Raw genomic sequence first — 24,842 nt, 5'->3', positions numbered from 1 at the left:
ATTTCGTTGGTCTGTGTAATCATAGATTTTTGAAATGATCTTTTGATAACCTTCTTAAACTTTTTCTTATGGTGTCGTTTCTGGCCACAGTTATAATATAATAATAATAAAGAAACAATCAAAATATTTAAAGATAATTTCATCGGAAAAGTTAGTAGGAAAGGACTAGAATACATCAAAAAACCCCTGAAAATTGGATTGACGGAATAAGCCGCTGAACAGTCAGAGGAGTCATTCACATAATCAAAATAGGGTTCCATAGAAATGAAATATTTGTTCTTTCATTTGGTCATTTTAAAACAAACTTACAATTGAAAAATCCTGCAAAGTTTGTGATGTCGCCTGTCTGTTTGTTGAAATAAATTTTCTGAAGACCCTTAGATAGCTTGGGGATCCAAACTTTGAATCATTCAACTGTTAAGCAAAAAGGGTTCTAGGAACCCATACTTACCATTTGACTAGATTAACGGTTCCCTAAGTGGTGGTTCATAGCAATATTCTAAGGGTTCTGCGAAGAATAGAGTAAAAAATATGTATAACAAACTGACAAAGTCTGAAAAACTGACAATTGTTCAACTTCTAAATATTGGGGATCCAAATCTGGAATCATTTATCTCTTAAGCAAAAAAAGTTTTAGAAACCCGAACTTTCCATTTGACAAGTTTAACGGTACCCTAATGGTGGTTCATAGCAACTTTCCACGAGTTCCGCGAAGAAAAGATTAAAAATATGTATACTAAACCAACAATGTCTGAACATTGTTCAACCTCTAAATATTCGTGAATTAATAAAGGAAGAGATTAGAGGCGAATATCAAAAACTTGCTCATGTTTAGATTATTTAAATCGAAAATCACCCGAAAACTTTAAATCTCTCAATTTTCCTGCCTTCTTTAATAACATAGATTATGCCACTTAAATTGCAACAAATTCTCTGTTTGTTGAAATCAATTTTCTGAATTCCGCCGATAGCTTGGGGATCCAAACCTTGGATCATTAAACTCTTAAGAAAAAAAGTTCCTAGAAACCCAAACTTACCATTTGACTAGATTAACGGTTCCCTAATGGTGGTTCATAACAACATCCCACGGGAATAATATGTATAATATATTAACAATTTATCAAAATTTTTCAACATCTAAATATTCGTGAGTTAATAAAGGTATCAGGAAGAGATTAGAGACGATTATCAAAAAGATATTCATGCTTAGATTTTAGACTCCCATTAGTATATCGATAATTAATCAGAAAAATCACCCGAAAACTTTAAATTTCTCAATTTTGCTGTCTTCTTTAATGACATAGATCGTGCCACTTACATTACAAGAAATTGCTAAACACAAACAAGGTCCTTACAACGCCAATAGTAGGCCCAATAAATGTTTATAGGATAATGCTTAAGAGAAACTTCTCTTTCAAATAATTTCAACTTCAAACAATGGCCTCATTTTAGAATTAAGAAAACATATCGTCTGGATTGCATAGAAGTACTCTAATATCATTCTTTCTAATTCATTCATCCCTGTTAAGCTATTGAAACCGATATAACCGGTTACATAGTAACGAAAGTGTTTGCTGGATATGTATCAATTAAATAAATAGTGTGTCCGCAAAGCATTGAACTAGAGCGCATTTTATAGAATTTTGTTATTTCATTAAATATTTTTGGTTCTTTATAATTGCCATCTTTCTTACATTGTATGCCGTATAGAATCTATAAGATTTTCCTTTTGATTTCAATAAAAGTCGACACTTTATGGTAAAAGGCCGTCGGTAAAAATGCAACTTAATTTTCAGATGTTTTCCAACTTCCCACACAAATAAAGTTTCAAATTTATAATGATTGTATTTTAGTTTATATTTATTTTGAAGTATGAATAGAATCGGCTTACAATTGCAGTAAAGTATAGAGATAAACTTGTGAAAATAATCAAATTATAGCATAATTTTGAAGTGATCAAAAGAATTTATCAGATTCTTTTAAATCTATAATACATTTCCAGTCGTAATTCAGGTCTGAGTTGGGGAACAACTCTCGCTTCATCGTCTGGCTCGCACTGGTGTAATGTATTAATTCGTACAAAGAAAGAAAAAACCGGTAGAAAAGTACCGAAATTGATACAATCCGTTGTCAAAAATGTTAACCAAAGTTTACCACTTTGGTTAACATTTAGACAACGGATGTTTGTAAAATAACACCCAGTTATCATTTTGACAACTACCGTTGTAATTTTGGTAACGCATCGTTGTTATTGCATTGTTGTCATTTTGATTACACTTTGTGTCATTTCGGCTATGCATTGTGATTTCGACAACTCAACGTTCTGTGTGACAACATAGCGTTGTCATTTTTTTCACTCCGAAACGATACCCTATATAAATAAATATTATAAACAAATTTTAAAATTTTCATAGTCATAGTCATAGAACGAATCTCCTTTTATGATTTGACAACGTCATGTATTATTTTGTTAATTTGATATTTTTGTTGTTGATTTGATAACTATCCGTACATACTTCGACAACGGGTGTTTTTGAATATTTTTAAATACTTTGATGTCAATTTGGTACCAAGCGTGTATAATTTTAAAAAGTTTTTTTTCCCTCTGTTTATAACTGTGCGTGATTTCGTGACAACCGTTTAGACACTGGTGGAGACCATTATAGCTGAACTGTTTATACCCTGGTGTGGACCCTTAAAACTCTTCAACTTTGCTGGTGGAGTACCATCAAAAACTGTTTAAATGTTTCCAGTTTCCTATATGAAGATATACATATGTAGATCGACTTGGAGAATTTCCTTTAAAGCAACGTCGAATACCTTGGCGTTTTGCTTATGAGCTCAGCCATCAAATTAAGTAATCCATAAAAATATATCATACATTTCGTAATTGAATTCGATTAATCGAGGGAAAAAAAATTTTTAGAACAAATAAAATTTTTTCAATTTAGAATCAAGAACAATTCGCAAAATTTGTGTCGATTAATCGAATATTCGAAACATAATTTCGAACATTTTTGAAGATTTATTACATATTTTTATCGAAAAAAAGTTTGATATTGCAGAATGTGATATTTTATAACTTTCAAATGTTTATTGAATGGGTTTAATATAAATTTTATAATAAGAGCTGGTTCTAGAAGTATTTTAGAATCACAAAAATGTTCCAGAGAACAAGTTTTAGAAGTAACTATTATCGATATCTCTAGTTCTATAGAAGCATTCAATAATTTAATTTTTCGAATTGAGTTTTTAAAACAAATTCTAAAAGTTTCCTAATTTTTCTTAATTTTATATCAGTAAACTATAGTAGGTAAGGCATACAATGTTCGGGTTACCGATAAATTTTAACCTTGTTACTTGTTTCTATAAGATTTTTTTGCAAATCTTAGGAATTGTTAAAACATGTTTTATTAAAAAATGCATAAATATGAAACGATTTCTGTAACTGTAGATTGAAATTTGTTAATCAGCATTTTTTGATAAACACCTACATACGGGTACAAACATACATACATATGTAGAAGTATGTAGTATGTTCCGGCGAATGAACACCTTCGATGTAATTTGCATACATTTATGAATTGTACAACATACGATCATACATAATTATGAATATATTATTTATATGTATACATATTTACATACGAGTATAACTATTTGTTTTTATGCGTTTATTTATTAACTTTTTACATAAATAGTTTTGTTGTATTTATCATATACATCGCTAACTATTAACAATAAGTTATTGTGACAATAATAAAATTTATTTATTACAAATTAATTTTCTAATTTTGTAACTTAATTCCCTTTAATATTGAATATATTTAAGTAGCTAGCAAAAATAAAAAGAAGTACTTCCCAAAGAATAACATTTAACACAAAAATGTATTTTTTACCTTCTGTGGAAGTGATGTTTAATGACTTCCGAAGAAGTGAAAATAATTATATATTTTCTTATTCTACAATTTCACTTGCAAGTGAATTAAAAAAAAATAACATAAAAATTACTTCTTGAGAATGACTTCAGAAATAGTGAATTTGGAATCAAATAAAAAGGACTTACCTACTATGTCAAGTCTGTGTTAAGATCATCAACTATTCACGTCACAACAACGTCTATGAAAATCGAATTTAGTCAATTATGCGTACTACTGCAATAATAACAAATTAAAAAGTTAGAACAGCGTCCTTAAAGCCCAGGACCCCAATACTAACTTTGTTCGTTACCATCATGCAATAGAAAGTTCTTCAAATGAAAACATGGTTTCGTAAAGCAATAAAAATCAAAATATTTAGGGGGCCCACAGGATTAAATAAATTGTTTAGGGCGCGTGAAAACCTGGATATTGTCAGATAATCAGATTATTGAGAACAAGTGTTCAAACTGCAGTGGCAGTAACAACGTTATAGTTTAGGTTAAGATTTTAATAATTATTGTAAATTTTTACATAAGGAAGATTCAATAAAGAATAAATAAAATGAAGAAAGGGCCCGTGATGCAAAAAATCCTAACAACCGCAGTTGTGCATATATTTTGAAAGAATGATCTTTAAAACTTTTGGTTAGAAAAAACATTTGGCTAATGATTGATGATTGTGGTAAAAATTTGTTCTGACCTTTGTAACTCGTACTGTGGAGGCGTTATATAATCGACACTCGTTCAATAGAAATGTTCTGAAACCAGTTCTTTCATTAATAATTTTGTTAGAATTTTTCACCCTTGGAATTAGACAGTTCTAAAAAGTTGTTTCGAAACTTATTCCTAAAAAATTCTTTAGAAGTACTTCAGAATCACAATAATGTTTCAGAAAACTAGTTCTAGTAATAGACAAATCGCTGGTTTCAGAGATGGTATTCTAAAGAATCTAAAGTGGTTCTGTTTACACTCGCTTAACTTTAAGATATATTGACAGTTTTCATATAAACATTATTTTAACCGGAAAAATAACTACCGTTTAAACAATAACTGAAGGTGAAGAAAATGAGGGTTAATATAATATCCTCTTCTGGTAGAATTTTAATAAATATTTTTTATTCATTGAAATTATTCGATAAATAAATTAAATAGAATTTTATTGCATAAAAAGTGTTCATTAATTAAATTTAAGCAAAAATTTCGATAAATAAAATTAAAAACACATGTTTTATGAAACTATTATAACTGTTAAATTTAAAGTATTTTCCATTTAATTTGGATAATTATATCCCAGCACAAGCTTTCATTACCTAGTAAGGGATTAAAATGCTAAAAATGACTATAACACGTTGATGTTATTGGAGGCAAGTACTTACTACAATCGCTTACAAGTAATTAGAAAAATTAGTAAATGTAAATCGTATGAACATTTATAGCTTCGTGGCCAAGATGACTAATGTATAAGAAAGTATTTATATAAAATATTATAAATAAGACGTTATTTAATCAGGACTATACGTAGTAGTCATTGAATGGTATGTTAATAGGTAAGAGGTTACAATTAAAAGTAATTAACAAGTTTTTGCTGGGATGTATTATGAAGAAAATTGACATTAGTTATAAAGCTCAATACGAAAATAGTTCTAGGGAAGCTTTAAAGAGCACATACATAACCCTTCTTTAGGTCAGTTCCAAGAAGTAGTTTCGAAACTTATTCCTAGAAAACCCTTTAGAAGTACTTTAGAATCAGAAAACGAGTTCTAGAAGTAGGTAATTGTCAAATCAATAATTTCAGGAATGGTATTTTAAAGAATCTAAAATGGTTATGTTTACACTCGCACTAAAACTATCACCTTTTTAAGCATTAGATTTTCACCAGAGACTTGGTAAAAGAGCACACATCAGGTCCGAAAGAGACCTAGATGTATTTCTTCGGATCTTCTTAGTTAGTTACCCAGCAAAAAAAGAACTTCCAAAGAAGTGAAAAAGATGTAGAATTTTCTCCATGGAAGTACTGAAAAAGACCAGAAGAAGTGATGATTTAAGCCATCTCTCCTATGACAAGCCTGTGTTTTCATAGGAGAGATGTCCTTTTTATTTGATCCCAAATTTACTACTTCTGAAGTTATTCTTAAGAAGTAATTTTTATACACCTTTTGGTTATTTGGAAGTGAAATTGTATTATTATGGAATACAACTAATTTGACTTGAATAATATTAACATTAATAAGGGTAATTAGATACATTTAAAACAGAAGCACAAAAATGTAAGAACAAAAAATATATATTCAGCATTGAAAAAAATAAAATTATTTTCGCTTCTTTGGAAGTCATTAAACATCACTTCCACAGAATGTAAAAAAATTCACTAATTGCTACTATTGAGTTGGTGATAAATGTTATTATTTTAGAAGTACTTCGCTTTATTTTTGCTGGTTAGTTAGTTGGTTAGTTAGTTAGTTAGTTAGTTAGTTAGTTAGTAGTTAGTTAGTTAGTTAGTTAGTTAGTTAGTTAGTTAGTTAGTTAGTTAGTTAGTTAGTTAGTTAGTTAGTTAGTTAGTTAGTTAGTTAGTTAGTTAGTTAGTTAGTTAGTAGTTAGTTAGTTAGTTAGTTAGTTAGTTAGTTAGTTAGTTAGTTAGTTAGTTAGTTAGTTAGTTAGTTAGTTAGTTAGTTAGTTAGTTAGTTAGTTAGTTAGTTAGTTAGTTAGTTAGTTAGTTAGTTAGTTAGTAGTTAGTTAGTAGTTAGTTAGTTAGTTAGTTAGTTAGTTAGTTAGTTAGTAGTTAGTTAGTTAGTTAGTTAGTTAGTTAGTTAGTTAGTTAGTAGTTAGTTAGTTAGTTAGTTAGTTAGTTAGTTAGTAGTAGTTAGTTAGTTAGTTAGTTAGTTAGTTAGTTAGTTAGTTAGTTAGTTAGTTAGTTAGTTAGTTAGAAACGAAAAAAACACTTAAGCTACCATCGGGTATGTTGTGCGCTAGAACACTAACACTTTTCTCGAAACTTATTCATAGAAAATTCTTTAATAATAATGGCCAAATCACTAGTTTCAGGAATGGTATAAAGAATCTAAAGTGGTTCTACTTACACTCGCTTAACTTTAAGATATATTAACAGTTTGCATACAAAAATTATTTTAACCGGAAAAATAACTAGCGGTTAAACAATAACTGAAGGTGGAGTAAATGGGGAATTCTAATAAATATTTTTTATTCCTTGAAATTATTCGATAAATAAGTTAAATAGAAATTTATTTCATAAAAAAGTGTTCGTTAATTAAAGTTTTCTATTTATGCATAAATTTCGATAAATGTATTTATAAAATTAAATACATACTCTGCTTAACAATATCCCAGCAAAAACTTTTATTACCTAGTAAGGGGTTAAAATGCTAAAAATATAACACGTTGATGTTATTTAAGGCAAGTACTTATTACAATCGCTTCAAGTAATTAGAAAAATTAGTCAATGTACATCGTATGAACATATATACATGGGCTAAATGACTAATGATTAAGAAAATAGTTATATAAAACATTATAAATAAGACGTTATTTAATCAGGACTATATGTAGTAGTCATTGAAAAGTATGTTAAGTTTTTGCTGGGGTGTATTATGAAGAAAATTTGCTTTAGTTGTAAAGCTCAATACGAAAATAGTTGTAGCAAAGCTTTAAAGAACATATAAATAACCCTTCTTTGGGATAGTTGCAAGAAGTAGTTCCATAACCTATTCCTAGAAAACCCTTTAGAAGTACTTAAGAATCACAATAATGTTTCTGAAAACGAGTTCTAGAAGTAATGACCAAATCACTAGTTTCAGGGATGCTATTCCAAATAATATGAAGTGTTTTCTAGTACCTTTTCTAGATTCAAACCAGAAACCTGATAAATAAGCGCAACAGGTCCGAAAGTGGCCTAGATGCATTTCTTCGGATCCTCTTAGTTAATTAGTTATTTAGCTAGTTAGTTAGGTAGTTAATTAGTTAGTTAGTTTGTTAGTTAGTTAGTTAGTTAGTTAGTTAGTTAGTTAGTTGTTAGTTAGTTAGTTAGTTAGTTAGTTAGTTAGTTAGTTAGTTAGTAGTTAGTTAGTTAGTAGTTAGTTAGTTAGTAGTAGTTAGTTAGTTAGTTGTTAGTTAGTTAGTTAGTTAGTTAGTAGTTAGTTAGTTAGTTAGTAGTTAGTTAGTTAGTTAGTTAGTTAGTTAGTAGTAGTTAGTAGTTAGTTAGTTAGTTAGTTAGTTAGTTAGTTAGTTAGTTAGTTAGTTAGTTAGTTAGTTAGTTAGTAGTTAGTTAGTTAGTTAGTTAGTTAGTTAGTTAGTTAGTTAGTTAGTTAGTTAGTTAGTTAGTTAGTTAGTTAGTTAGTTAGTTAGTTAGTTAGTTAGTTAGTTAGTTAGTTAGTTAGTTAGTTAGTTAGTTAGTTAGTTAGTTAGTTAGTTAGTTAGTTAGTTAGTTAGTTAGTTAGTTAGTTAGTAGTTAGTTAGTTAGTTAGTTAGTTAGTTAGTTAGTTAGTTAGTTAGTTAGTTAGTTAGTTAGTTAGTTAGTTAGTTAGTTAGTTAGTTAGTTAGTTAGTTAGTTAGTTAGTTAGTTAGTTAGTAGTTAGTTAGTTAGTTAGTTAGTTAGTTAGTTAGTTAGTTAGTTAGTAGTTAGTTAGTAGTTAGTTAGTTAGTTAGTTAGTTAGTTAGTTAGTTAGTTAGTTAGTTAGTTAGTTAGTTTGAAAAATAATGAACTATAGCTCGGAAAAAACTAATCCCAGCAGTTCGGTCGGACAGTATCGAACTACCTTTTTAACCTACCTTTAGGGTTACCCCTAGCCACCCACTGCCCAGGTGACTAGCTATTTTAACATGTGCTTGTGCAAGGAGGACGTCAATCGTCACCCCATAGATTACGAAGAGACAGACAAAAAGCTTAAAGTTTGTTTTTAAGTGTCCACTCTCTCGCTTACAAAGGGGACACTAAAGTGACGATTATCTTCGCCCTCGTTTACAAAGAGTACATCCGTGACAAAAGACGAATTGGAGCCAACCAGGTGGTTAGACGCAATTGGAAATCACTGCCTTTTTCGGATGCATTGACTCTTTGTCTCTAGTCCTGAATTAAAATGTAGGAAACATAATTGTCTACAGAATTGCAATAGCAGCTGAAATGAGATATTTGTAGGAAACTGTTTTTGTAACCGTTGAGTCTCATTATCTCGCTTACCGTGCATGACTTTAAGTATCTTAATTAAGATTCCAAGAAGAGGCCATGTACCAACTTTTATTTAGCCATCTAAATTTCCTTTGTTTGCTAAATTTCCTGGGCTGTAAACATTTATAAAGAACATTTTATTTTATAAAAGGTTTATAAAACAAAATTTTCATACAAAACATGATTTATAAACCGTTTCTTAAATAAACATTTGTTTATGAATAAGCCCCTTAAGCAAACTATTCTATAAACCTTTGATAAATTATTATAAGACTGTAATGGTTTTAAACCAATAGTAACGAATTTGATTTTTAAATAGTTAATAATAAATAAAATTAAATACATTTTAGATTTGAATTGAAATGAGTATAAAGAATACTTAAATATGCAGTTAAAATAATTAATATTCTTACCTGGAATTAATCAACGAAACAAATTGTTTAACGAACAATTAAACTAATTTTGTTTTAATTAATCGTTTAGCTTTTTTATTTTCTTTTTGTTTTTTAATTTATTTAATAAAATGTAATTATTTTTGCACAAACCAACAGTAACAAACTATAATTATTATTTTATTTAATTAATTATAGGCCTATTATGTTTTTTTTTATATTTGTTTCAAATACACTAGTATTTTTTCTATTAATATTATGTATTTATATTTAATATTTTTTTTATATGTATAAGATATTTAGTAGATGTATGTATTTGTGTAAAATATTTGCAAATTATTTACTGACATACAGATACAATCAACTTGCTCAAGACTTATACTGCAACTAAATGTTGCAACCAATTTCTACAAATGGCAATGCAAAAGATAAAAAAAAAACAAAAACAATGCCAGAAATAAAATATCACGAATAATAAACGAATCATAAGCTTCGTAAAGCTGTGTATCCTTTCGCCAGCTCCTCGTGCCACATGAGATAAATCCGAATGATTTGTCGTTATTCGGTCTTTCCTGGCTGTTAAGTTTCGCAATGTTTCGTTTGTTCGTACAACAGAAAAAGAACATTTGTTCCATGCACATCTAACTGCATTTGTATTGGGGTATCTGTGTGTTTTTTGTTATTGCTGCATACATACAAATGAAAAAAAAAAAACACTACAAACATGAGAAATGTAAAGGAAATAAAGGAAACAAAATACTTTCTATTAATCTTAATTTTTGAAAATGGAAATTAATTAATGATAACACTTATGTACAGGTAAATAATTAATAGTTTGCAAATTATTAACAACAGCAATTAATATTTTCAATATAATAAAATGTTAAACAATAGTTAAAATGTCCTTAAAATTATTTAAAACTACAGCAACAAAAACATTTTTAAAAACTGACTAGTTCCGTTGATATTCCCTTGCAGTATGACAAGAGATACTTGTAGCCCAGATGACAGAAGGTCTAAGAGACGTTGGATAGATGGAAAGAAAGACAGACAGACAGACGGGCCAGACATACATACATTGCATACAGAAGGGGTGTTAAACAACTAAAGTGTAGTATAAATGGGTTAGATGAACTACACCTACTATCCTTGACAATGAATGCATAACGAAGGCCACCAATGAGCTTTTCATGTTCAAGGTCATTTTATTATTTCACAAGTATGTCTGTGTGTGTGTGTTTTGGCTCTACTGGCGGCCATTTTTTGTTGTTTCTATAAACCCAAGTTATAGTAGTATGCACTTGAATATTCACTCACACCCAAACCTATTTTTTGTATCAAACTTTAGTAAAGCTGGGCGGTAGATTTTTGTTTATAGTATTTAGGGGCGTGCCCTTGATATTGATATTGATATTGAAAGTTCCGCCATATTTTTAAAATACTAAATACTAACAACAAATTTTGTTTTTATGTTTTACATACATATACATTTGTATGTAAATCTATATATTTTATAAATTATTGTTTATTTACAATATATTTACATATGTATGTAGGTCTGTATGTCTGTATATTTAATAATGTTTAAAAGTTGTATATAAAGATGCTTGTAAATTTGTAATATTTACAATAAAAACTATAATTATTTATTAATTTACACTTGTATAAAGTAATTTGCTACTCAGCATACATTTCGGAATTTATTTGAAACATAATTGTGATTCTAAAATACTTCTAATGTGTTTTATTGAGGAACCAGTTCTTTGACATTAGTTATATACACTGGTACTACACTAGTTCAATGCAACGCCTACTAGTTTCGAAATAACTTCTTGGAACCAGTTGAAAAAAATTAGATCAATACAAAAGAAAATAAATTTATTTATCTTAATCTAATCTTAACAATTTTAAACAATAATCGTTGGGAAAAAACTAGTTCCTGAACTGTTTTAACTAAGGTGTCTAAAGCTACCCTACATACATAATTCTAATGATGAGTATTTCCAACAAAAATTAAAACTAGTTCCAGAAACTTCCCATACAATCAGTGTACCCAGAACTACTTTTTAAGGTGAAAATTTCGAACAAAATTTATTGGATCAACGCTTAAGTCGACTCCGTTATCTTTATAAGATCAGAAAATTATATTATAGAAATTACAAACGGAATGACAAATTTATATATACCCTTCTCACATCCCCCGAAGTATGTTACCTTGTTGAACTGGTAACATACCTATAGTCTACCGGAACTGTTGATGTTGAATGTATCCTCGGCCTTTCCTTTGAAAGATTTGACCTGGGGTCGAACCAGGGAGCCTTATCATCTGGTACCATGGTTACCGGAAGGCCGCAGGGCAGAGTTTTGCACCGGTTATTGGAAAGGACCCTTCGGGGTGCACGTGGTGGCTGTAGTTTAAGCGTTGAGAATAAGTTGGTGTCAACAATGTGGGGCATCCTCCAGTACACTTAGATAAATGAGAAGTGTGCTGGGTTGAATGGTGATGGATGTACGATATCTTATACAATTGATTGACCATTGAATTTTCCTTCTTTGTCAGGGTTTTTTCTCTGCATACTAGACCACAAGATGTCGAATTGCTTCACGTGAACACCTGTCGTGTTGACCTTATTTCACGGTGGAACTTTTTCAAATACTGGGTGTGATGACTAGGCCACTTTGTGTATCTTACACGCCGGTGGCAATTTTTGTACTGCCGGTCCATGTGCATGCACTTTGCTTAAGTACTCGTGCTATCTAATATCCGACCATTTCTGTACCGTTGCTTAACTTCCGAGATGCAAAGACATCACTTCCGTTTACATCCACGCAGATGGTATAGCCTCTGTTAAGTCGGCAACAGCACCTAGAGACGTATTTTTGTTCTTATTCACAGAGAACAGACTGTGGTAAATCTGGTATGAACAGATTAAACCCTGAACATACCTGGACAAGAAATTAAAATTCTATGGTATCACTTGTAGAAGATCACCACTCAACCCAGTACACTTCTCATTCATTCGACACACTCATAGACAACAGGATCCGACACACTCGCTCTAGTTATACGGATGGGTAAGATTCATTCCGTATCATATACATTTAGCACCAACGCTTACTCCCAAAGTCACTCCTCTGCGGGTTATTTGTTGGCTACAGCACCAAACTTATCCCGAATTATTGATTTATCGTGCATCAGTATTTTAACCGACATTCTCTTCCCGCGAAATCGGGCACCCCGAAGGGACCTCTCTAATAACCGGTACAAGACAAAGTCCGAAACTATGCCGGTTCCCGTGGTACCAGATTATGTGGTTCCCTATAAAAAAAAAATACTACCAGCATGTGGGTGCAAAGCACACAAAGTGGCGTCTCAAGCTCACACTTTGGTTGTAAAAGTACCATCTTGAAATAGGCCGAGAGGCAGGTGTTCACGTAAAGCACTTTACTTATACACATCTCAGGAAGGTTTAGGGTATAAAAATGGTATTATATTTAAGCTAGGGTCAAATATTTTTATGTGAAAAACTTATTGGTGACCAACATAATACTAGTTGTAATTGAAATTTGGACGTTTAAGGAATTTTTTAAAAATTAAGTTTGTATGGTAGATCGGATCATTTGAGATCTGTCGATTATTACAGAAATACTATGAGGTTGTATGGTACCTATGGGTAAAATATTAGAATGAACCAAATTTTGTTAAATTATGCAAGCCATTAACTCAGAGACCAACTCATACATTTTTAAATAATTGAGCTAAATCCGAATCTGGCATCAGAATTTCTCCATCACATCTTTTGTAAAATAAAGGCGAAAGTACGAAAAATTAAATTTTTGTCAATTTATTGTTCCATAAAGTTTTAGTTGAATTTATCTCGAAGAAGATACAGAGATGTCAAATGTTAAGCCTTTATCTTATAGGTGACAGAATGGACTTTCAGATAGCATACATCATCAAAAAAGTTGTCTTGGCGTTGTTAAAACGTCTCAAAATTTTCAAATTTCAAATCCCAGATGTGATGAATAAATTCTAAGGTCAGATTCGGCTATTCTTATGAATGTATAACTTGGTCTCGGGTTTCGACTTTTTACAAATTTTGTCGACCTTTGTGTAAGAAGGATATATATGTATATAAGTTTGTCATTCCGTTTGTCATTTCCACAATATAATTTTCCGACCCTATAAAGAATATATATTCTGGATTGGAATAAACGTATGTTTGGATGTGTATTGGTTTCATTGCTTTGCGTATTTTGTTTTTTATACCCACCATCAAAAAAGATGGGGGTATATTGATTTTGTCATTCCGTTTGTAACTCATCGACATATTGATCATAGACGCAAAAGTATATACATTCTAGGTCCTTATTAAATTCTAAGACCATCTAGTCACATCTGTTCGTCCGTCCGTCTGCCTGTTGAAACCACTATAGAGTCCGAATAGAAAGAGCTAGATTTTCCACAAATATTTCTTATAGGTAAGGTTTGTTTGGTATTTAAAATGGGTAATATCGGTTCACGTTTTCGCATAGCCCCCATACAAAAAGCTGCTTTAACAGTCATAACTGATTTAAAATTACGAGTATAGCAATGAAATTCGACATAAATTAGTTTCATATGAGCCAAATTCTCTCTACCACGAGGATCGGTCCATAAATGACCCTACCCCTCATATATGGTCCGCTCCAAAAAATTACTTTAGCGCCCATTACTGGCTTAAAATACTAGTCTAACCCTGAAATTCGATATAAGTAAAAAATCTATATACCGAATTTTATGATGGATCGGTCCATAATTTACCCTACCCCCCATATAAGGTCCCCTTCAGAAAATTACTTTAATGCTCATTACTGCCTTAATAATAAGAGTATAGCGATGAAATTCGACATATGCAAGTATCTTATGAGTTAAAATCTCTCTATCAAATTTTATGAGAATCGGCCAACAATTGACTCTACTCCCCATATAGGGTCCCCCTCAGAAAATTACTTTAACGCTCACTACTGCCTTAAAAATACGAGTACAGCGCTGAAATTACGAGCAAAAATCTCTCTACCGAAATTTATGAGAATCGGTCCATAATTGACCCTACCCCTCATATAAGGCCCCCTTTAGAAAATGACTTTAAAGCACATTACTGGCTTACAAATTTTAGTACAGCTATGAAATAAGATATACAGAAGTAAGTTTCTTACAAGCCAAAATCTCTCCACCGAATTTTATAATTGACGCATAATAAATAGTTTATTCCCCGAACAATAAATTTTAATTTGTTCAAAATAGTACATTACAAAATAAATGTACTTGAAAAATTATGAAACCAAATGAAACCAAAATAAAATTCTTTTGTACTAAATTAACATTTACTTATACAACAAACTATGTACATATTTATAATTCATATCTTAAAATAAAACAAACAGCATAATCTCATATATTTTATAAATAGTTTTTATTTTTAATTCAAGGATAGTGCTCACTTCCCATAAACTAAAAGTAAAATTAAGCAATGAACTGAAGGACACGTTCTTATAATGTTCGTTCATTGATGATTGTTCTGCTCTGTATTTTTGTAGTTATCAATGAAAATTTTGAACAAAAACAAAAACGATTGCTTTTGTCACAAGTCTCCTTGTAATTTCTAACAACAACAACAAAATTTTTATCAATTGATTTTTTTATAACTCATTTTGGCTCTCTCTTAGATGCTCTCTCATAAACTTACTTAAAAATAAATCCACCCCATTCATACCTATTTAAAGGACATTTTTTTCAACTCACCTTGTAGTCAAACACAAACTTACTCACCAATAGCTATTTCTAATGTATGCGGGTATTGTTGCTTGAATGTATGAGTAAATGGAATCCACACGACAGCATCACAATACTGCGGTCGGTTTTAACCTAGTTCCACATGAAATTTTGTGAATGAATTTGCTTTTGAATGTAATATTTGTTTCTATGTGGAGGATGTTTTTTTTTTTCTATTTTCCTATTTATATACATACATATGTACATATAAATGACGTCATTAGAAAAATACACACACTTTAATAGTTACATATATACATACATACATGCAAACACTCATAATTTATTTAACAAAGTGTTCTGGAAATAACTCTTTAAATAACTTTGGGTTTTTTTAATATCCTTCAGAATTTAAAAGTTTATTTTTTGGTTTATTTATATCGAAATATTGATTTTTATCTTTGAGCATTATAATGACACACTAGGGCTTTAACTGATAGCTCAACTCGGAAATTTTGATTAAATTATGTTTATTTATAAGGAGAGTGGTTAATTTTTACCTCGATCCAATGTTTCTGCAAATGCTATGGCTATGACTTGTAGTGTTATAACAACGAAAATCTGGGTCTCGGGTCATTTTTGTGCAAAAACATTCCGCGCCAAATCGAGGGCAGACTATTATATCCTTGCTTTTTTTCGTGTAAATGTTATGGGTCAAACAATGACAGTTGTTAATATCAAAAATTTCCGATTTTGTATTAAAAAATTTAAAATTTAGTTTGGAGTAAATATCGAAATATTACAAGCATTTGCCACAAAAACTTATTTAATACTCGCGAAAAAAATGATATATATTTTTTTATATTCTATGTGGAATGGGTAGGACTGATTTGAAATTTTAAAAAATTGTATAAAAGTTATAACCGTAGTACGGATGTTTGTAACGCACAATAATATTTGTCGTATACCCACCTGAAAGTATACCAATCGGGTCTAAGATTTTTGGTAAATGATTTTCTATTGTCCCATGGACGAAACTTTTTGAAAATGGTTAAAATCGGTCCATTATTTAACCTAGTCCCTATACAACTGAACCTCCCAATAGAGCTCATAATTATGTTTAATTTCGACAAATAGCGGCGCAGCTAAGTTTTATACTAGCTTTGATGACTCTATCGAATCTTGTAATTATCGTACCTTACAACATAGGGCCCTAACCACTAGACAATCACGCCCTCACAATTACACTCTGGCAATGAAAGGGCAGACTGCTTAGCACATAGGGGAGCTCGTCGCCAACTAATGGACTCCGAGATTTTCTTTGGCATTCCCCAGAAATACGCAAACACTAAATACTAGGGTTCTATAAATCGACTTTCGAATAATTGAACAATCGACTTTTTGCCGAAAAAATTCGAAAAGTCGAAGTCGACTATTTTGTTCCAAAAAAGTCGATAACTCGACTATCTTCTGTGAAAAAGTCGAAAAGTCGACTTTGTTAATAAAAGTCGAAAAGTCTGAAAGTCGAAATGTCGATTAGTCGAAAAAAGTCGAAAGTCGAAGAAAGTCGAAAAGTCGGAAAAAGTCGAAAAAAGTCGGAAACTCGAAAATTGTAGAAAAAAGTCAAAAAGAAATTTTAAAAAAGTGGAAAAAAAGTCAAAAACTGTAAAATAGACGGAAAAACTCGAAAAAAGTCAAAAATTAATCGAAAAAAATCGAAAATAGTCAAAAAGTAGAAAAAGCAAAAAGTCGGAAAAAGTCGAAAAAAGTCGAAAAGAGTCGAAAAGTCTTAGGTACCATCTCATACCAATTCACTCTAGGCAACTCTATAACGAATCTATGCAGATTCTGTGGCCTACAAAGGAAACATCAGAGCATATTTTATGCAACTGCCCATTATTAGGGACCCACAGGGTTAAGATCTTGGGTCCTTACTAACCCCAAAAGACGTCTTTAATCTCCCACCAACTAAATCAGTAGTTACCTTCATGCGTGAACTGAAACTATTATGGTGAACCAACGGGCTGCACAAAAGATTCACACATAGGTCGTAATGCTTCGTGCTCCTTCAAACTAATCTAATCGAACCTCACAAAGGTCCCCCACACAAAGACTCCTTCAGATAATGAGTTAAATGTCCACAATTTGCTTAAACAAGATTATGTCGCGATTAAATTCTGGATAAATTCAGTTTATGTAAACGTAAAACTATTCACAAAATTGTTTGAGGATCGGTCGATATTTTAACAATTCGTGTAGGGAATCGACCATGACCAACAATACTTTCTTACTTATTTGGTAGTAAAACTTGTATGAAAGTACATTACATAACTTCTAAACCGATTTATATATTTATCTTCAAAGTGTTTGGATAGTAAATGTTTGATCAATAATGGTATTAAGTGGTGAAATAAAAAGAAATACACAAATTTTCACGTAAATGATTTGTTCCTAGCAATGACCTAGATAGGATACAAACTAAAATAAATAATCGCGATAACATTGTGTATTTGGTTACAAATTATATTAAATATGAAAGTTACGAAGCAATTCCCCAAAAGTATATAAAGTAATTGAAAGTTTTGGATCCTGTTTTGAAGTTTATTTTGCTTATATCTCCGTATATAATAGGAAACTTATCAAAAGCACGACTGATAAAATTGTTGATGATTTGGATCTCGAAGTTATCTTCTGAAACATATTTCAACATTCATACGAACAGACGGATATTGCTAAATCGACTCCGTTATCTCGGAATATATAAAACTATATTGTAAAACTTACAAACTTCTTCTCTCGAAGGTGAAGAGTATACTACACAAAGACATGTATTTTATGTTAAAATTTTTAATTAATAAGTGCAAACTTTTAAATCTGTTGAACAAATCATATTTTAAATCCTCTTACAACAAACAATTTGAAATTAACTTTGAAGGCTTTGGACAAATAAAAGAAATGATAAATATTACACTCATACAAAATTTAAATGGAACTACTAAATACATACATAAGTTGAAGGTGTTAATAGTACTTTTTTCCAAGTGATGAACAAAATTTGCGTCATTTACTTCAAGGATTTTGTTTCTCTATACATAGATTAATATGTATGCAATCGAAAAGGACTCTGCAGCATTCTCGCATTAAAGCAGCTTCATTGAAGCCAAAATGGAGATAAAAAACCGTATTGTTGTCTTGATTCATATGTTGGGTGTGCATACGTAAATGCAGTCGTCCGTCCTTTATGTTCAAAAGGGGCTACTTTATACAAAACAGCCAAGGTTCATAGCCTTTTCTTGTAAAAGTTGACCCAAATATGTAGACAGACAGACGGATGGATGGCTGAATGGTTAGTTGGTTGCATTGTTTGTTTATTGCAATTGGCCTTTAGCGAAACATGTCATCAAAATTTTGAAAAAAAAAAATTATTTTATTTATTCATTCAATCGTTCATTCATTCAATAAACCAATTGTGAAAGTGTGTGTGTGTTTTCTTCACATTCATTGAGAGATGGTCTAAAAATATTACAAACAAACATACTCACACATATGAGTATGCGATTGATTCACTTACTCATTCATTTGGTGGCACGCTTGTCGTTCGTTATATATACAGTCGTATAAACATACAGACAGATGTATTTATGTTTGTATGTATGTATATATGTATGTAAGTATTATGATGTAGTTTGGTTTGTATGTACACTTTCCATTCATTTATATTTTCATTGATTTGTGCATTTTTACATACAAAATACTTGAAACATTCGTGGCAAGGTTGGTGCAGCTGAGTTCATTCACATTTTAACATAGTTTTTCTTCTGAAATTTTATTTTTTTTGTTTTTTTTATGAATGAAAGCATGCGCATGTTGTTCTCAGCGTTTTATAGTCATCATCATCTTCAGCCTTGTTAAATGAACAACAACTACAACTAATACAGTCATCATCATTTTACACAACTACAATGTTGTTGTGTGGTAAGTAACTGTGTGTTTGCACTGCAGAGATACTAACGTAACTATACAACAGTTATGTATGTAGGTCAATATCCTTTAGTTGCCGGTTAAGGAACTTACATTTTCTCAACCAAGCATCCATCCATTCGTCCGTCCGTCCATTCATTCTTTCATTGAACAACCTTCTGCTTTTTTTTTTTTTTTAAGCCAATGACGTCATAGTCAGTTGTTTAAATACAAACCTTTATACAATTTAATAATAACTCTTCCGTTAACCTTTTGGTATGAAATGTAAAGAAAAGACCCATAAAATACGTTGAAACTGTACAAAAAAGTACTGAATACAGATTCTTATTCATACATCAAACATTCATTTATTGTGACAACATTTGGTTGAAATTCAAATGAAATTTTGAAACAAAAAAGGATAAAAATAATAAATTACTAAATTGTTGCTTTTTCTTCTTTTTTTTTTTTTGTTTTAGTTGGGCAGAGGCAATCGTAAATTAATAATTAATGTTGCATTATTTAGCCGCAAAATGTTTTAGAGTCTCTAGACATTTATAATTAAATTACAAAATTTGAAAGAGTTTCTTCAATTCAACCATTAGAGCCCAATCAGCCTTGATTAAATCATCACGGAAATAGTCTTTGCAAGCATCAATACTCTGGCGAGAAATCTAAAATTAGAAAAATTAAAAACAAAAAATATTTTAAATAGAAATAACAATAGTTAGTAAAAACTATTTAACTTATATTCTAAAAGAAGGACAAACCAGGGAGTCGTAAAACTACAAATTATGACGCATTTGCAATTAAGTTGTTGAACGGAATAAGGACATTTCTTTTTTCTCTCTAACTTTAAATTGTTGTTCTGTTCATTCAGCGTTTTATTCATATATACTAACGTCAGTCAGTTAGTAGTTACTTTTGTAGGTCATGTTGCTAAAAATAGATTCTGTAGTTATTTTTTCTGTTCATTTCTTTTTGCATGAAATGCATATACAGTCACTATAAAATAACTGGGTCAATGTGTCATTTTCAAAAGCATTCATTCTTATATTTTGGTTTTATATACCATATCTTTATGTACTACATTTGTATATATGTATAGTCGAATGTGTATATAAAATGAACTTTACATACAAGCATTTGTAGAAGGTAATTGATGACGTCAAACATTTTTATCAAACACAAATAGATTTTATTTAAGAACTCTTTAAAGTGTACTTAAATTGTTTAAATTGTCTTGTGGGGTTTAATTATTTATACTCAGGACAGTAATTATGTTAATATTTTGCCAGTATGTAAGATGATATTCTAAAGCTATCATTTATTACTTTCGAATTATTAAACTTTAAGTAATTTATTTATGTTATTTTTATTTATAACCCTCCAATTTTCTTCGCAAACGAGAACTAAGAAACATTTTGTTGCATTTGCCTTAATAACGTAATTATCTAACAAAAACTTACATTGAAAAGTAGGAGACAGATAGATAGATAGATAGATAGAGAGAGAGAGAGATAGAGAGATGAGAGAGAGAGAGAGATAGATAGAGAGAGAGAGAGATAGAGAGATAGAGAGATAGAAAGAATAGAGACAGAGAAATAGAGAGAGGAGAGAGAGAGAGATAGAGAGAGAGAGAGAGAGAGAGAGAGAGAGAGAGAGAGAGAGAGAGAGATAGAGAGAGAGAGAGAGAGAGAGAGAGATAGAGAGAGAGAGAGAGAGAGAGAGGAGAGAGAGAGAGAGAGAGAGAGAGAGAGAGAGAGAGAGAGAGAGAGAGAGAGAGAGAGAGAGAGAGAGAGAGAGAGAGAGAGAGAGAGAGAGAGAGAGGGAGAGCGAGCGAGCGAGCGAGCGAGCGAGCGAGCGAGCGAGCGAGCGAGCGAGCGAGCGAGCGAGCGAGCGAGCGAGAGCGAGCGAGCGAGCGAGCGAGCGAGCGAGCGAGCGAGCGAGCGAGCGAGCGAGCGAGCGAGCGAGCGAGCGAGCGAGCGAACGAGCGAGCGAGGGAGCGAGGGCGCGAGGGAGGGAGCGAGCGAGCGAAGCGAGCGAGCGAGCGAGCGAGCGAGCTAGGAGCGAGCGAGCCGAGCGAGCGAGCGAGCGAGCGAGCGAGCGAGCGTAGCGAGCGAGCGATCTATCTATCGATCTATCTAACTATCTATCTCTTTATCTATTTATTTATCTATCTATCTATATATCTATTATATTCTATCTAATCTATCATATTATCTATCTATCTATCTATCTATCTATCTATCTATCTATCTATCTATCTAATCCTATCTATCTATCTATCTATCTATCTATCTATCTATGACGGGGAAGATCTACCTATATATGATGATGACGAGGAAGATGTAATATCGCAATCTTATGGAAAATGCTTCTGACTTAGCAAATGTCTGTCACTTGAGATATTTCTGGTGGGAACCTTTTATACTGATTAATCAATTACATATCGTCAAAATTGAGAGCTTCGTCGGAAATCTTAAAATCATAGAGTATATTTTAAAAACTTACCTTGCTCATAAGCATATCATCGGCATCGAAATGTCTGCCAAACATTTTTGGTGATTCACCAGGTATGGGTTCAATTTTTATGCAAATCTCTTGACCCTTGCGAGCACTTTCAATTTGTTTATGATTCGATTCAATCGAAGTAACAATACCAATGTCCACAAACTAAACGAAAAAAAACATAAATTTTAATTATTTGTAAATAAAAGTACATACATACATACATGTATGTATGTATTTGGGAATTTCCAACAATTTTATAACAACTTTGAATTCAAAACAAATTTTGCACAACATTATGAATGAATTTCTTGTGTGTGTTCAATAAAGGTGGGCAGTATTAGTCGTTGTAACAGACACAACATTTACTTTCTTGCAGATAGATTTTCTTTAGTTATTTTGTACTTATTTGTATGTATTTTATAAATGTAAATTTATGACCAGTTTTATATAAAAAAATCGTAAAAAGAAACCTTCTATAGCAGTTTTACTTTGTACATCAAAAAACTCTATCTACATTTTTCTTTAAACAAACATACGTTTATACAAACATACATCCATACATACTTCTTATGACAGGAAATTAAAAGCTTAGTGTTTCCTGTGGGCGGTAGATGTGTATGTATAGATACCACAAACCAGAAAATATTATTTACAACAACAGCAGCGAATACAACGTAAAATACGTAATAATAAAGTAACAATAATATTACATATTTTATGACAGCAACAACAAAAATTAAATAATTTTAGTTGGGGAAATATAAATAATGAAGTCTATATTTGTTAGGGCTTGAAAAATTCTAAATAAAAAACCTGTAAAGATGTTATAGTTTCTGATGTAGTTATTAATTGATGCCATCTCAAACAATCTAAACATGAGCAAATTTTTTTTTAAATTATTAATTTATAAAATCCTACTATCAAAATACTGAAAAAATATTCACGGTATCTAAAGTTGTTATTTTTAGTGTGAGTGTCGGTAAGTAGGCATATATAGATTTTTTTAACCAGATTTCTTATTTTGAATGGTTTGTGTTAAAAGCTAAAAAATGCTGCATTTGTAATAGTCAGCAATTGTGGGCTGACGACAAGCAGCAGCAGCAGCAGGTCGGCTCTGTGTTGAAATGTATACAATTGGATTGAATCAAAATTCATTCATTCAAATGCTTACAGATTAGGGAGACTTTAAAATTCGAAAGTTTATTTTATTTTAAGCATTTGTTAAAACTTTTGCTTTGATTTAAGTCTAGTCTATAGTCTAGTCTACAGTATAGACTATAGTCTAGTCTATAGTCTAGACTATAGTCTAGTCTATAGTCTAGTCTATAGTCTAGTCTAATATCTAGTCTATAGTCTAATCTATAATCTAGTCTGTAGTCTAGTCTATAGTCTAGTCTGTAGTCTAGTCTATAGTCTAGTCTATAGTCTAGTCTATAGTCTAGTCTATAGTCTAGTCTATAGTCTAGTCTATAGTCTAGTCTATAGTCTAGTCTATAGTCTAGTCTATAGTCTAGTCTATAGTCTAGTCTATAGTCTAGTCGTCTAGTCTATAGTCTAGTCTATAGTCTAGTCTATAGTCTAGTCTATAGTCTAGTCTATAGTCTAGTCTATAGTCTAGTCTATAGTCTAGTCTATAGTCTAGTCTATAGTCTAGTCTATAGTCTAGTCTATAGTCTAGTCTATAGTCTAGTCTATAGTCTAGTCTATAGTCTAGTCTATAGTCTAGTCTATAGTCTAGTCTATAGTCTAGTCTATAGTCTAGTCTATAGTCTAGTCTATAGTCTAGTCTATAGTCTAGTCTATAGTCTAGTCTATAGTCTAGTCTAGTCTATAGTCTAGTCTAGTCTATAGTCTAGTCTAGTCTATAGTCTAGTCTATAGTCTAGTCTATAGTCTAGTCTATAGTCTAGTCTATAGTCTAGTCTATAGTCTAGTCTATAGTCTAGTCTATAGTCTAGTCTATAGTCTAGTCTATAGTCTAGTCTATAGTCTAGTCTTAGTCTAGTCTATAGTCTAGTCTATAGTCTAGTCTAGGTCCTATAGTCTAGTCTATAGTCTAGTCTATAGTCTAGTCTATGTCTAGTCATAGTCTAGTCTATAGTCTAGTCTAGTCTAGTCTATAGTCTAGTCTATAGGTCTAGTCTATAGTCTAGTCTATAGTCTAGTCTATAGTCTAGTCTATAGTCTAGTCTATAGTCTAGTCTATAGTCTAGTCTATAGTCTAGTCTATAGTCTAGTCTATAGTCTAGTCTATAGTCTAGTCTATAGTCTAGTCTATAGTCTAGTCTATAGTCTAGTCTATAGTCTAGTCTATAGTCTAGTCTATAGTCTATTCTATAGTCTATTCTATAGTCTAGTCTAGTCTAGCCTATAGTCTAGTCTATAGTCTAGTCTATAGTCTAGTCTATAGTCTAGTCTATAGTCTAGTCTATAGTCTAGTCTATAGTCTAGTATATAGTCTAGTCTATAGTCTAGTCTATAGTCTAGTCTATAGTCTAGTCTATAGTCTAGTCTATAGTGTAGTCTATAGTCTAGTCTATAGTCTAGTCTATAGTCTAGTCTATAGTCTAGTCTATAGTCTAGTATAGTCTAGTCTATAGTCTAGTCTGTAGTCTAGTATATAGTCTAGTCTATAGTCTAGTTTATAGTCTAGTCTATAGTTTAGTCTATATTTTAGTCTAGTGACTAGTCTAGTCTGTACTACGTACTAGTCTAATTATTCAATAGTGTGACCAGTTCATTGACAAATTTGTTGACTATGTAGTTTATTGAATATTCAATGGACTCATCTATTGACTAGTCTATGCACTTTTCTATTGCCTATTGTATGGACTAGTCAACTGTAATCTTATTTAACTATGGATCAGTCGTTTTATTATTTTATTGATTAATCGCTTGAATAGTCGACGACCTATTCAATGAGAATAATCTAAACTAATCTTCGTACTTGTCTATAGACTAGATCGTGATCATAGATATGATCATACTAGCATACGTGATCAAGTATATTCAAGTGTAATTGCCCTTTTCTTGATGGCATTAGATATTGAATAAGCATAATTTCGATATCGAAATGTTTTTTATTCGATCACGTATGTATGTGGTAATTCGTCGCCAGTTTTTC

The 24,842-nt window shown here is 31.3% G+C and overlaps 1 protein-coding gene across 2 annotated transcripts in view; it reads right to left on the bottom strand.

The window, feature by feature from the left end:
* Positions 1-19,511: 19,511 nt before the first annotated feature.
* LOC119608825 (eukaryotic translation initiation factor 5B) overlaps positions 19,512-24,842 on the bottom strand; it is a 40,489-nt gene continuing 35,158 nt past the window's right edge. For both annotated transcript variants that reach the window (XM_037963361.1, XM_037963362.1), the window contains exons 9-10: positions 21,720-21,881; positions 19,512-19,879 (exon numbers count right to left, since the gene is read on the bottom strand). In XM_037963361.1, the coding sequence (XP_037819289.1) occupies positions 19,772-19,879; positions 21,720-21,881 (270 nt within the window). In that variant the 3' untranslated portion in view covers positions 19,512-19,771. The remainder of the gene's footprint in view (positions 19,880-21,719; positions 21,882-24,842) is intronic.

This window comes from Lucilia sericata, unplaced genomic scaffold (assembly GCF_015586225.1).
Source record: "Lucilia sericata isolate MDLA Ls3-8-SP2 unplaced genomic scaffold, ASM1558622v1 Contig000885F_arrow, whole genome shotgun sequence".
NCBI classification, from domain to species: domain Eukaryota; kingdom Metazoa; phylum Arthropoda; class Insecta; order Diptera; family Calliphoridae; genus Lucilia; species Lucilia sericata.
This window is presented reverse-complemented; position numbering and strand designations above follow the sequence as displayed.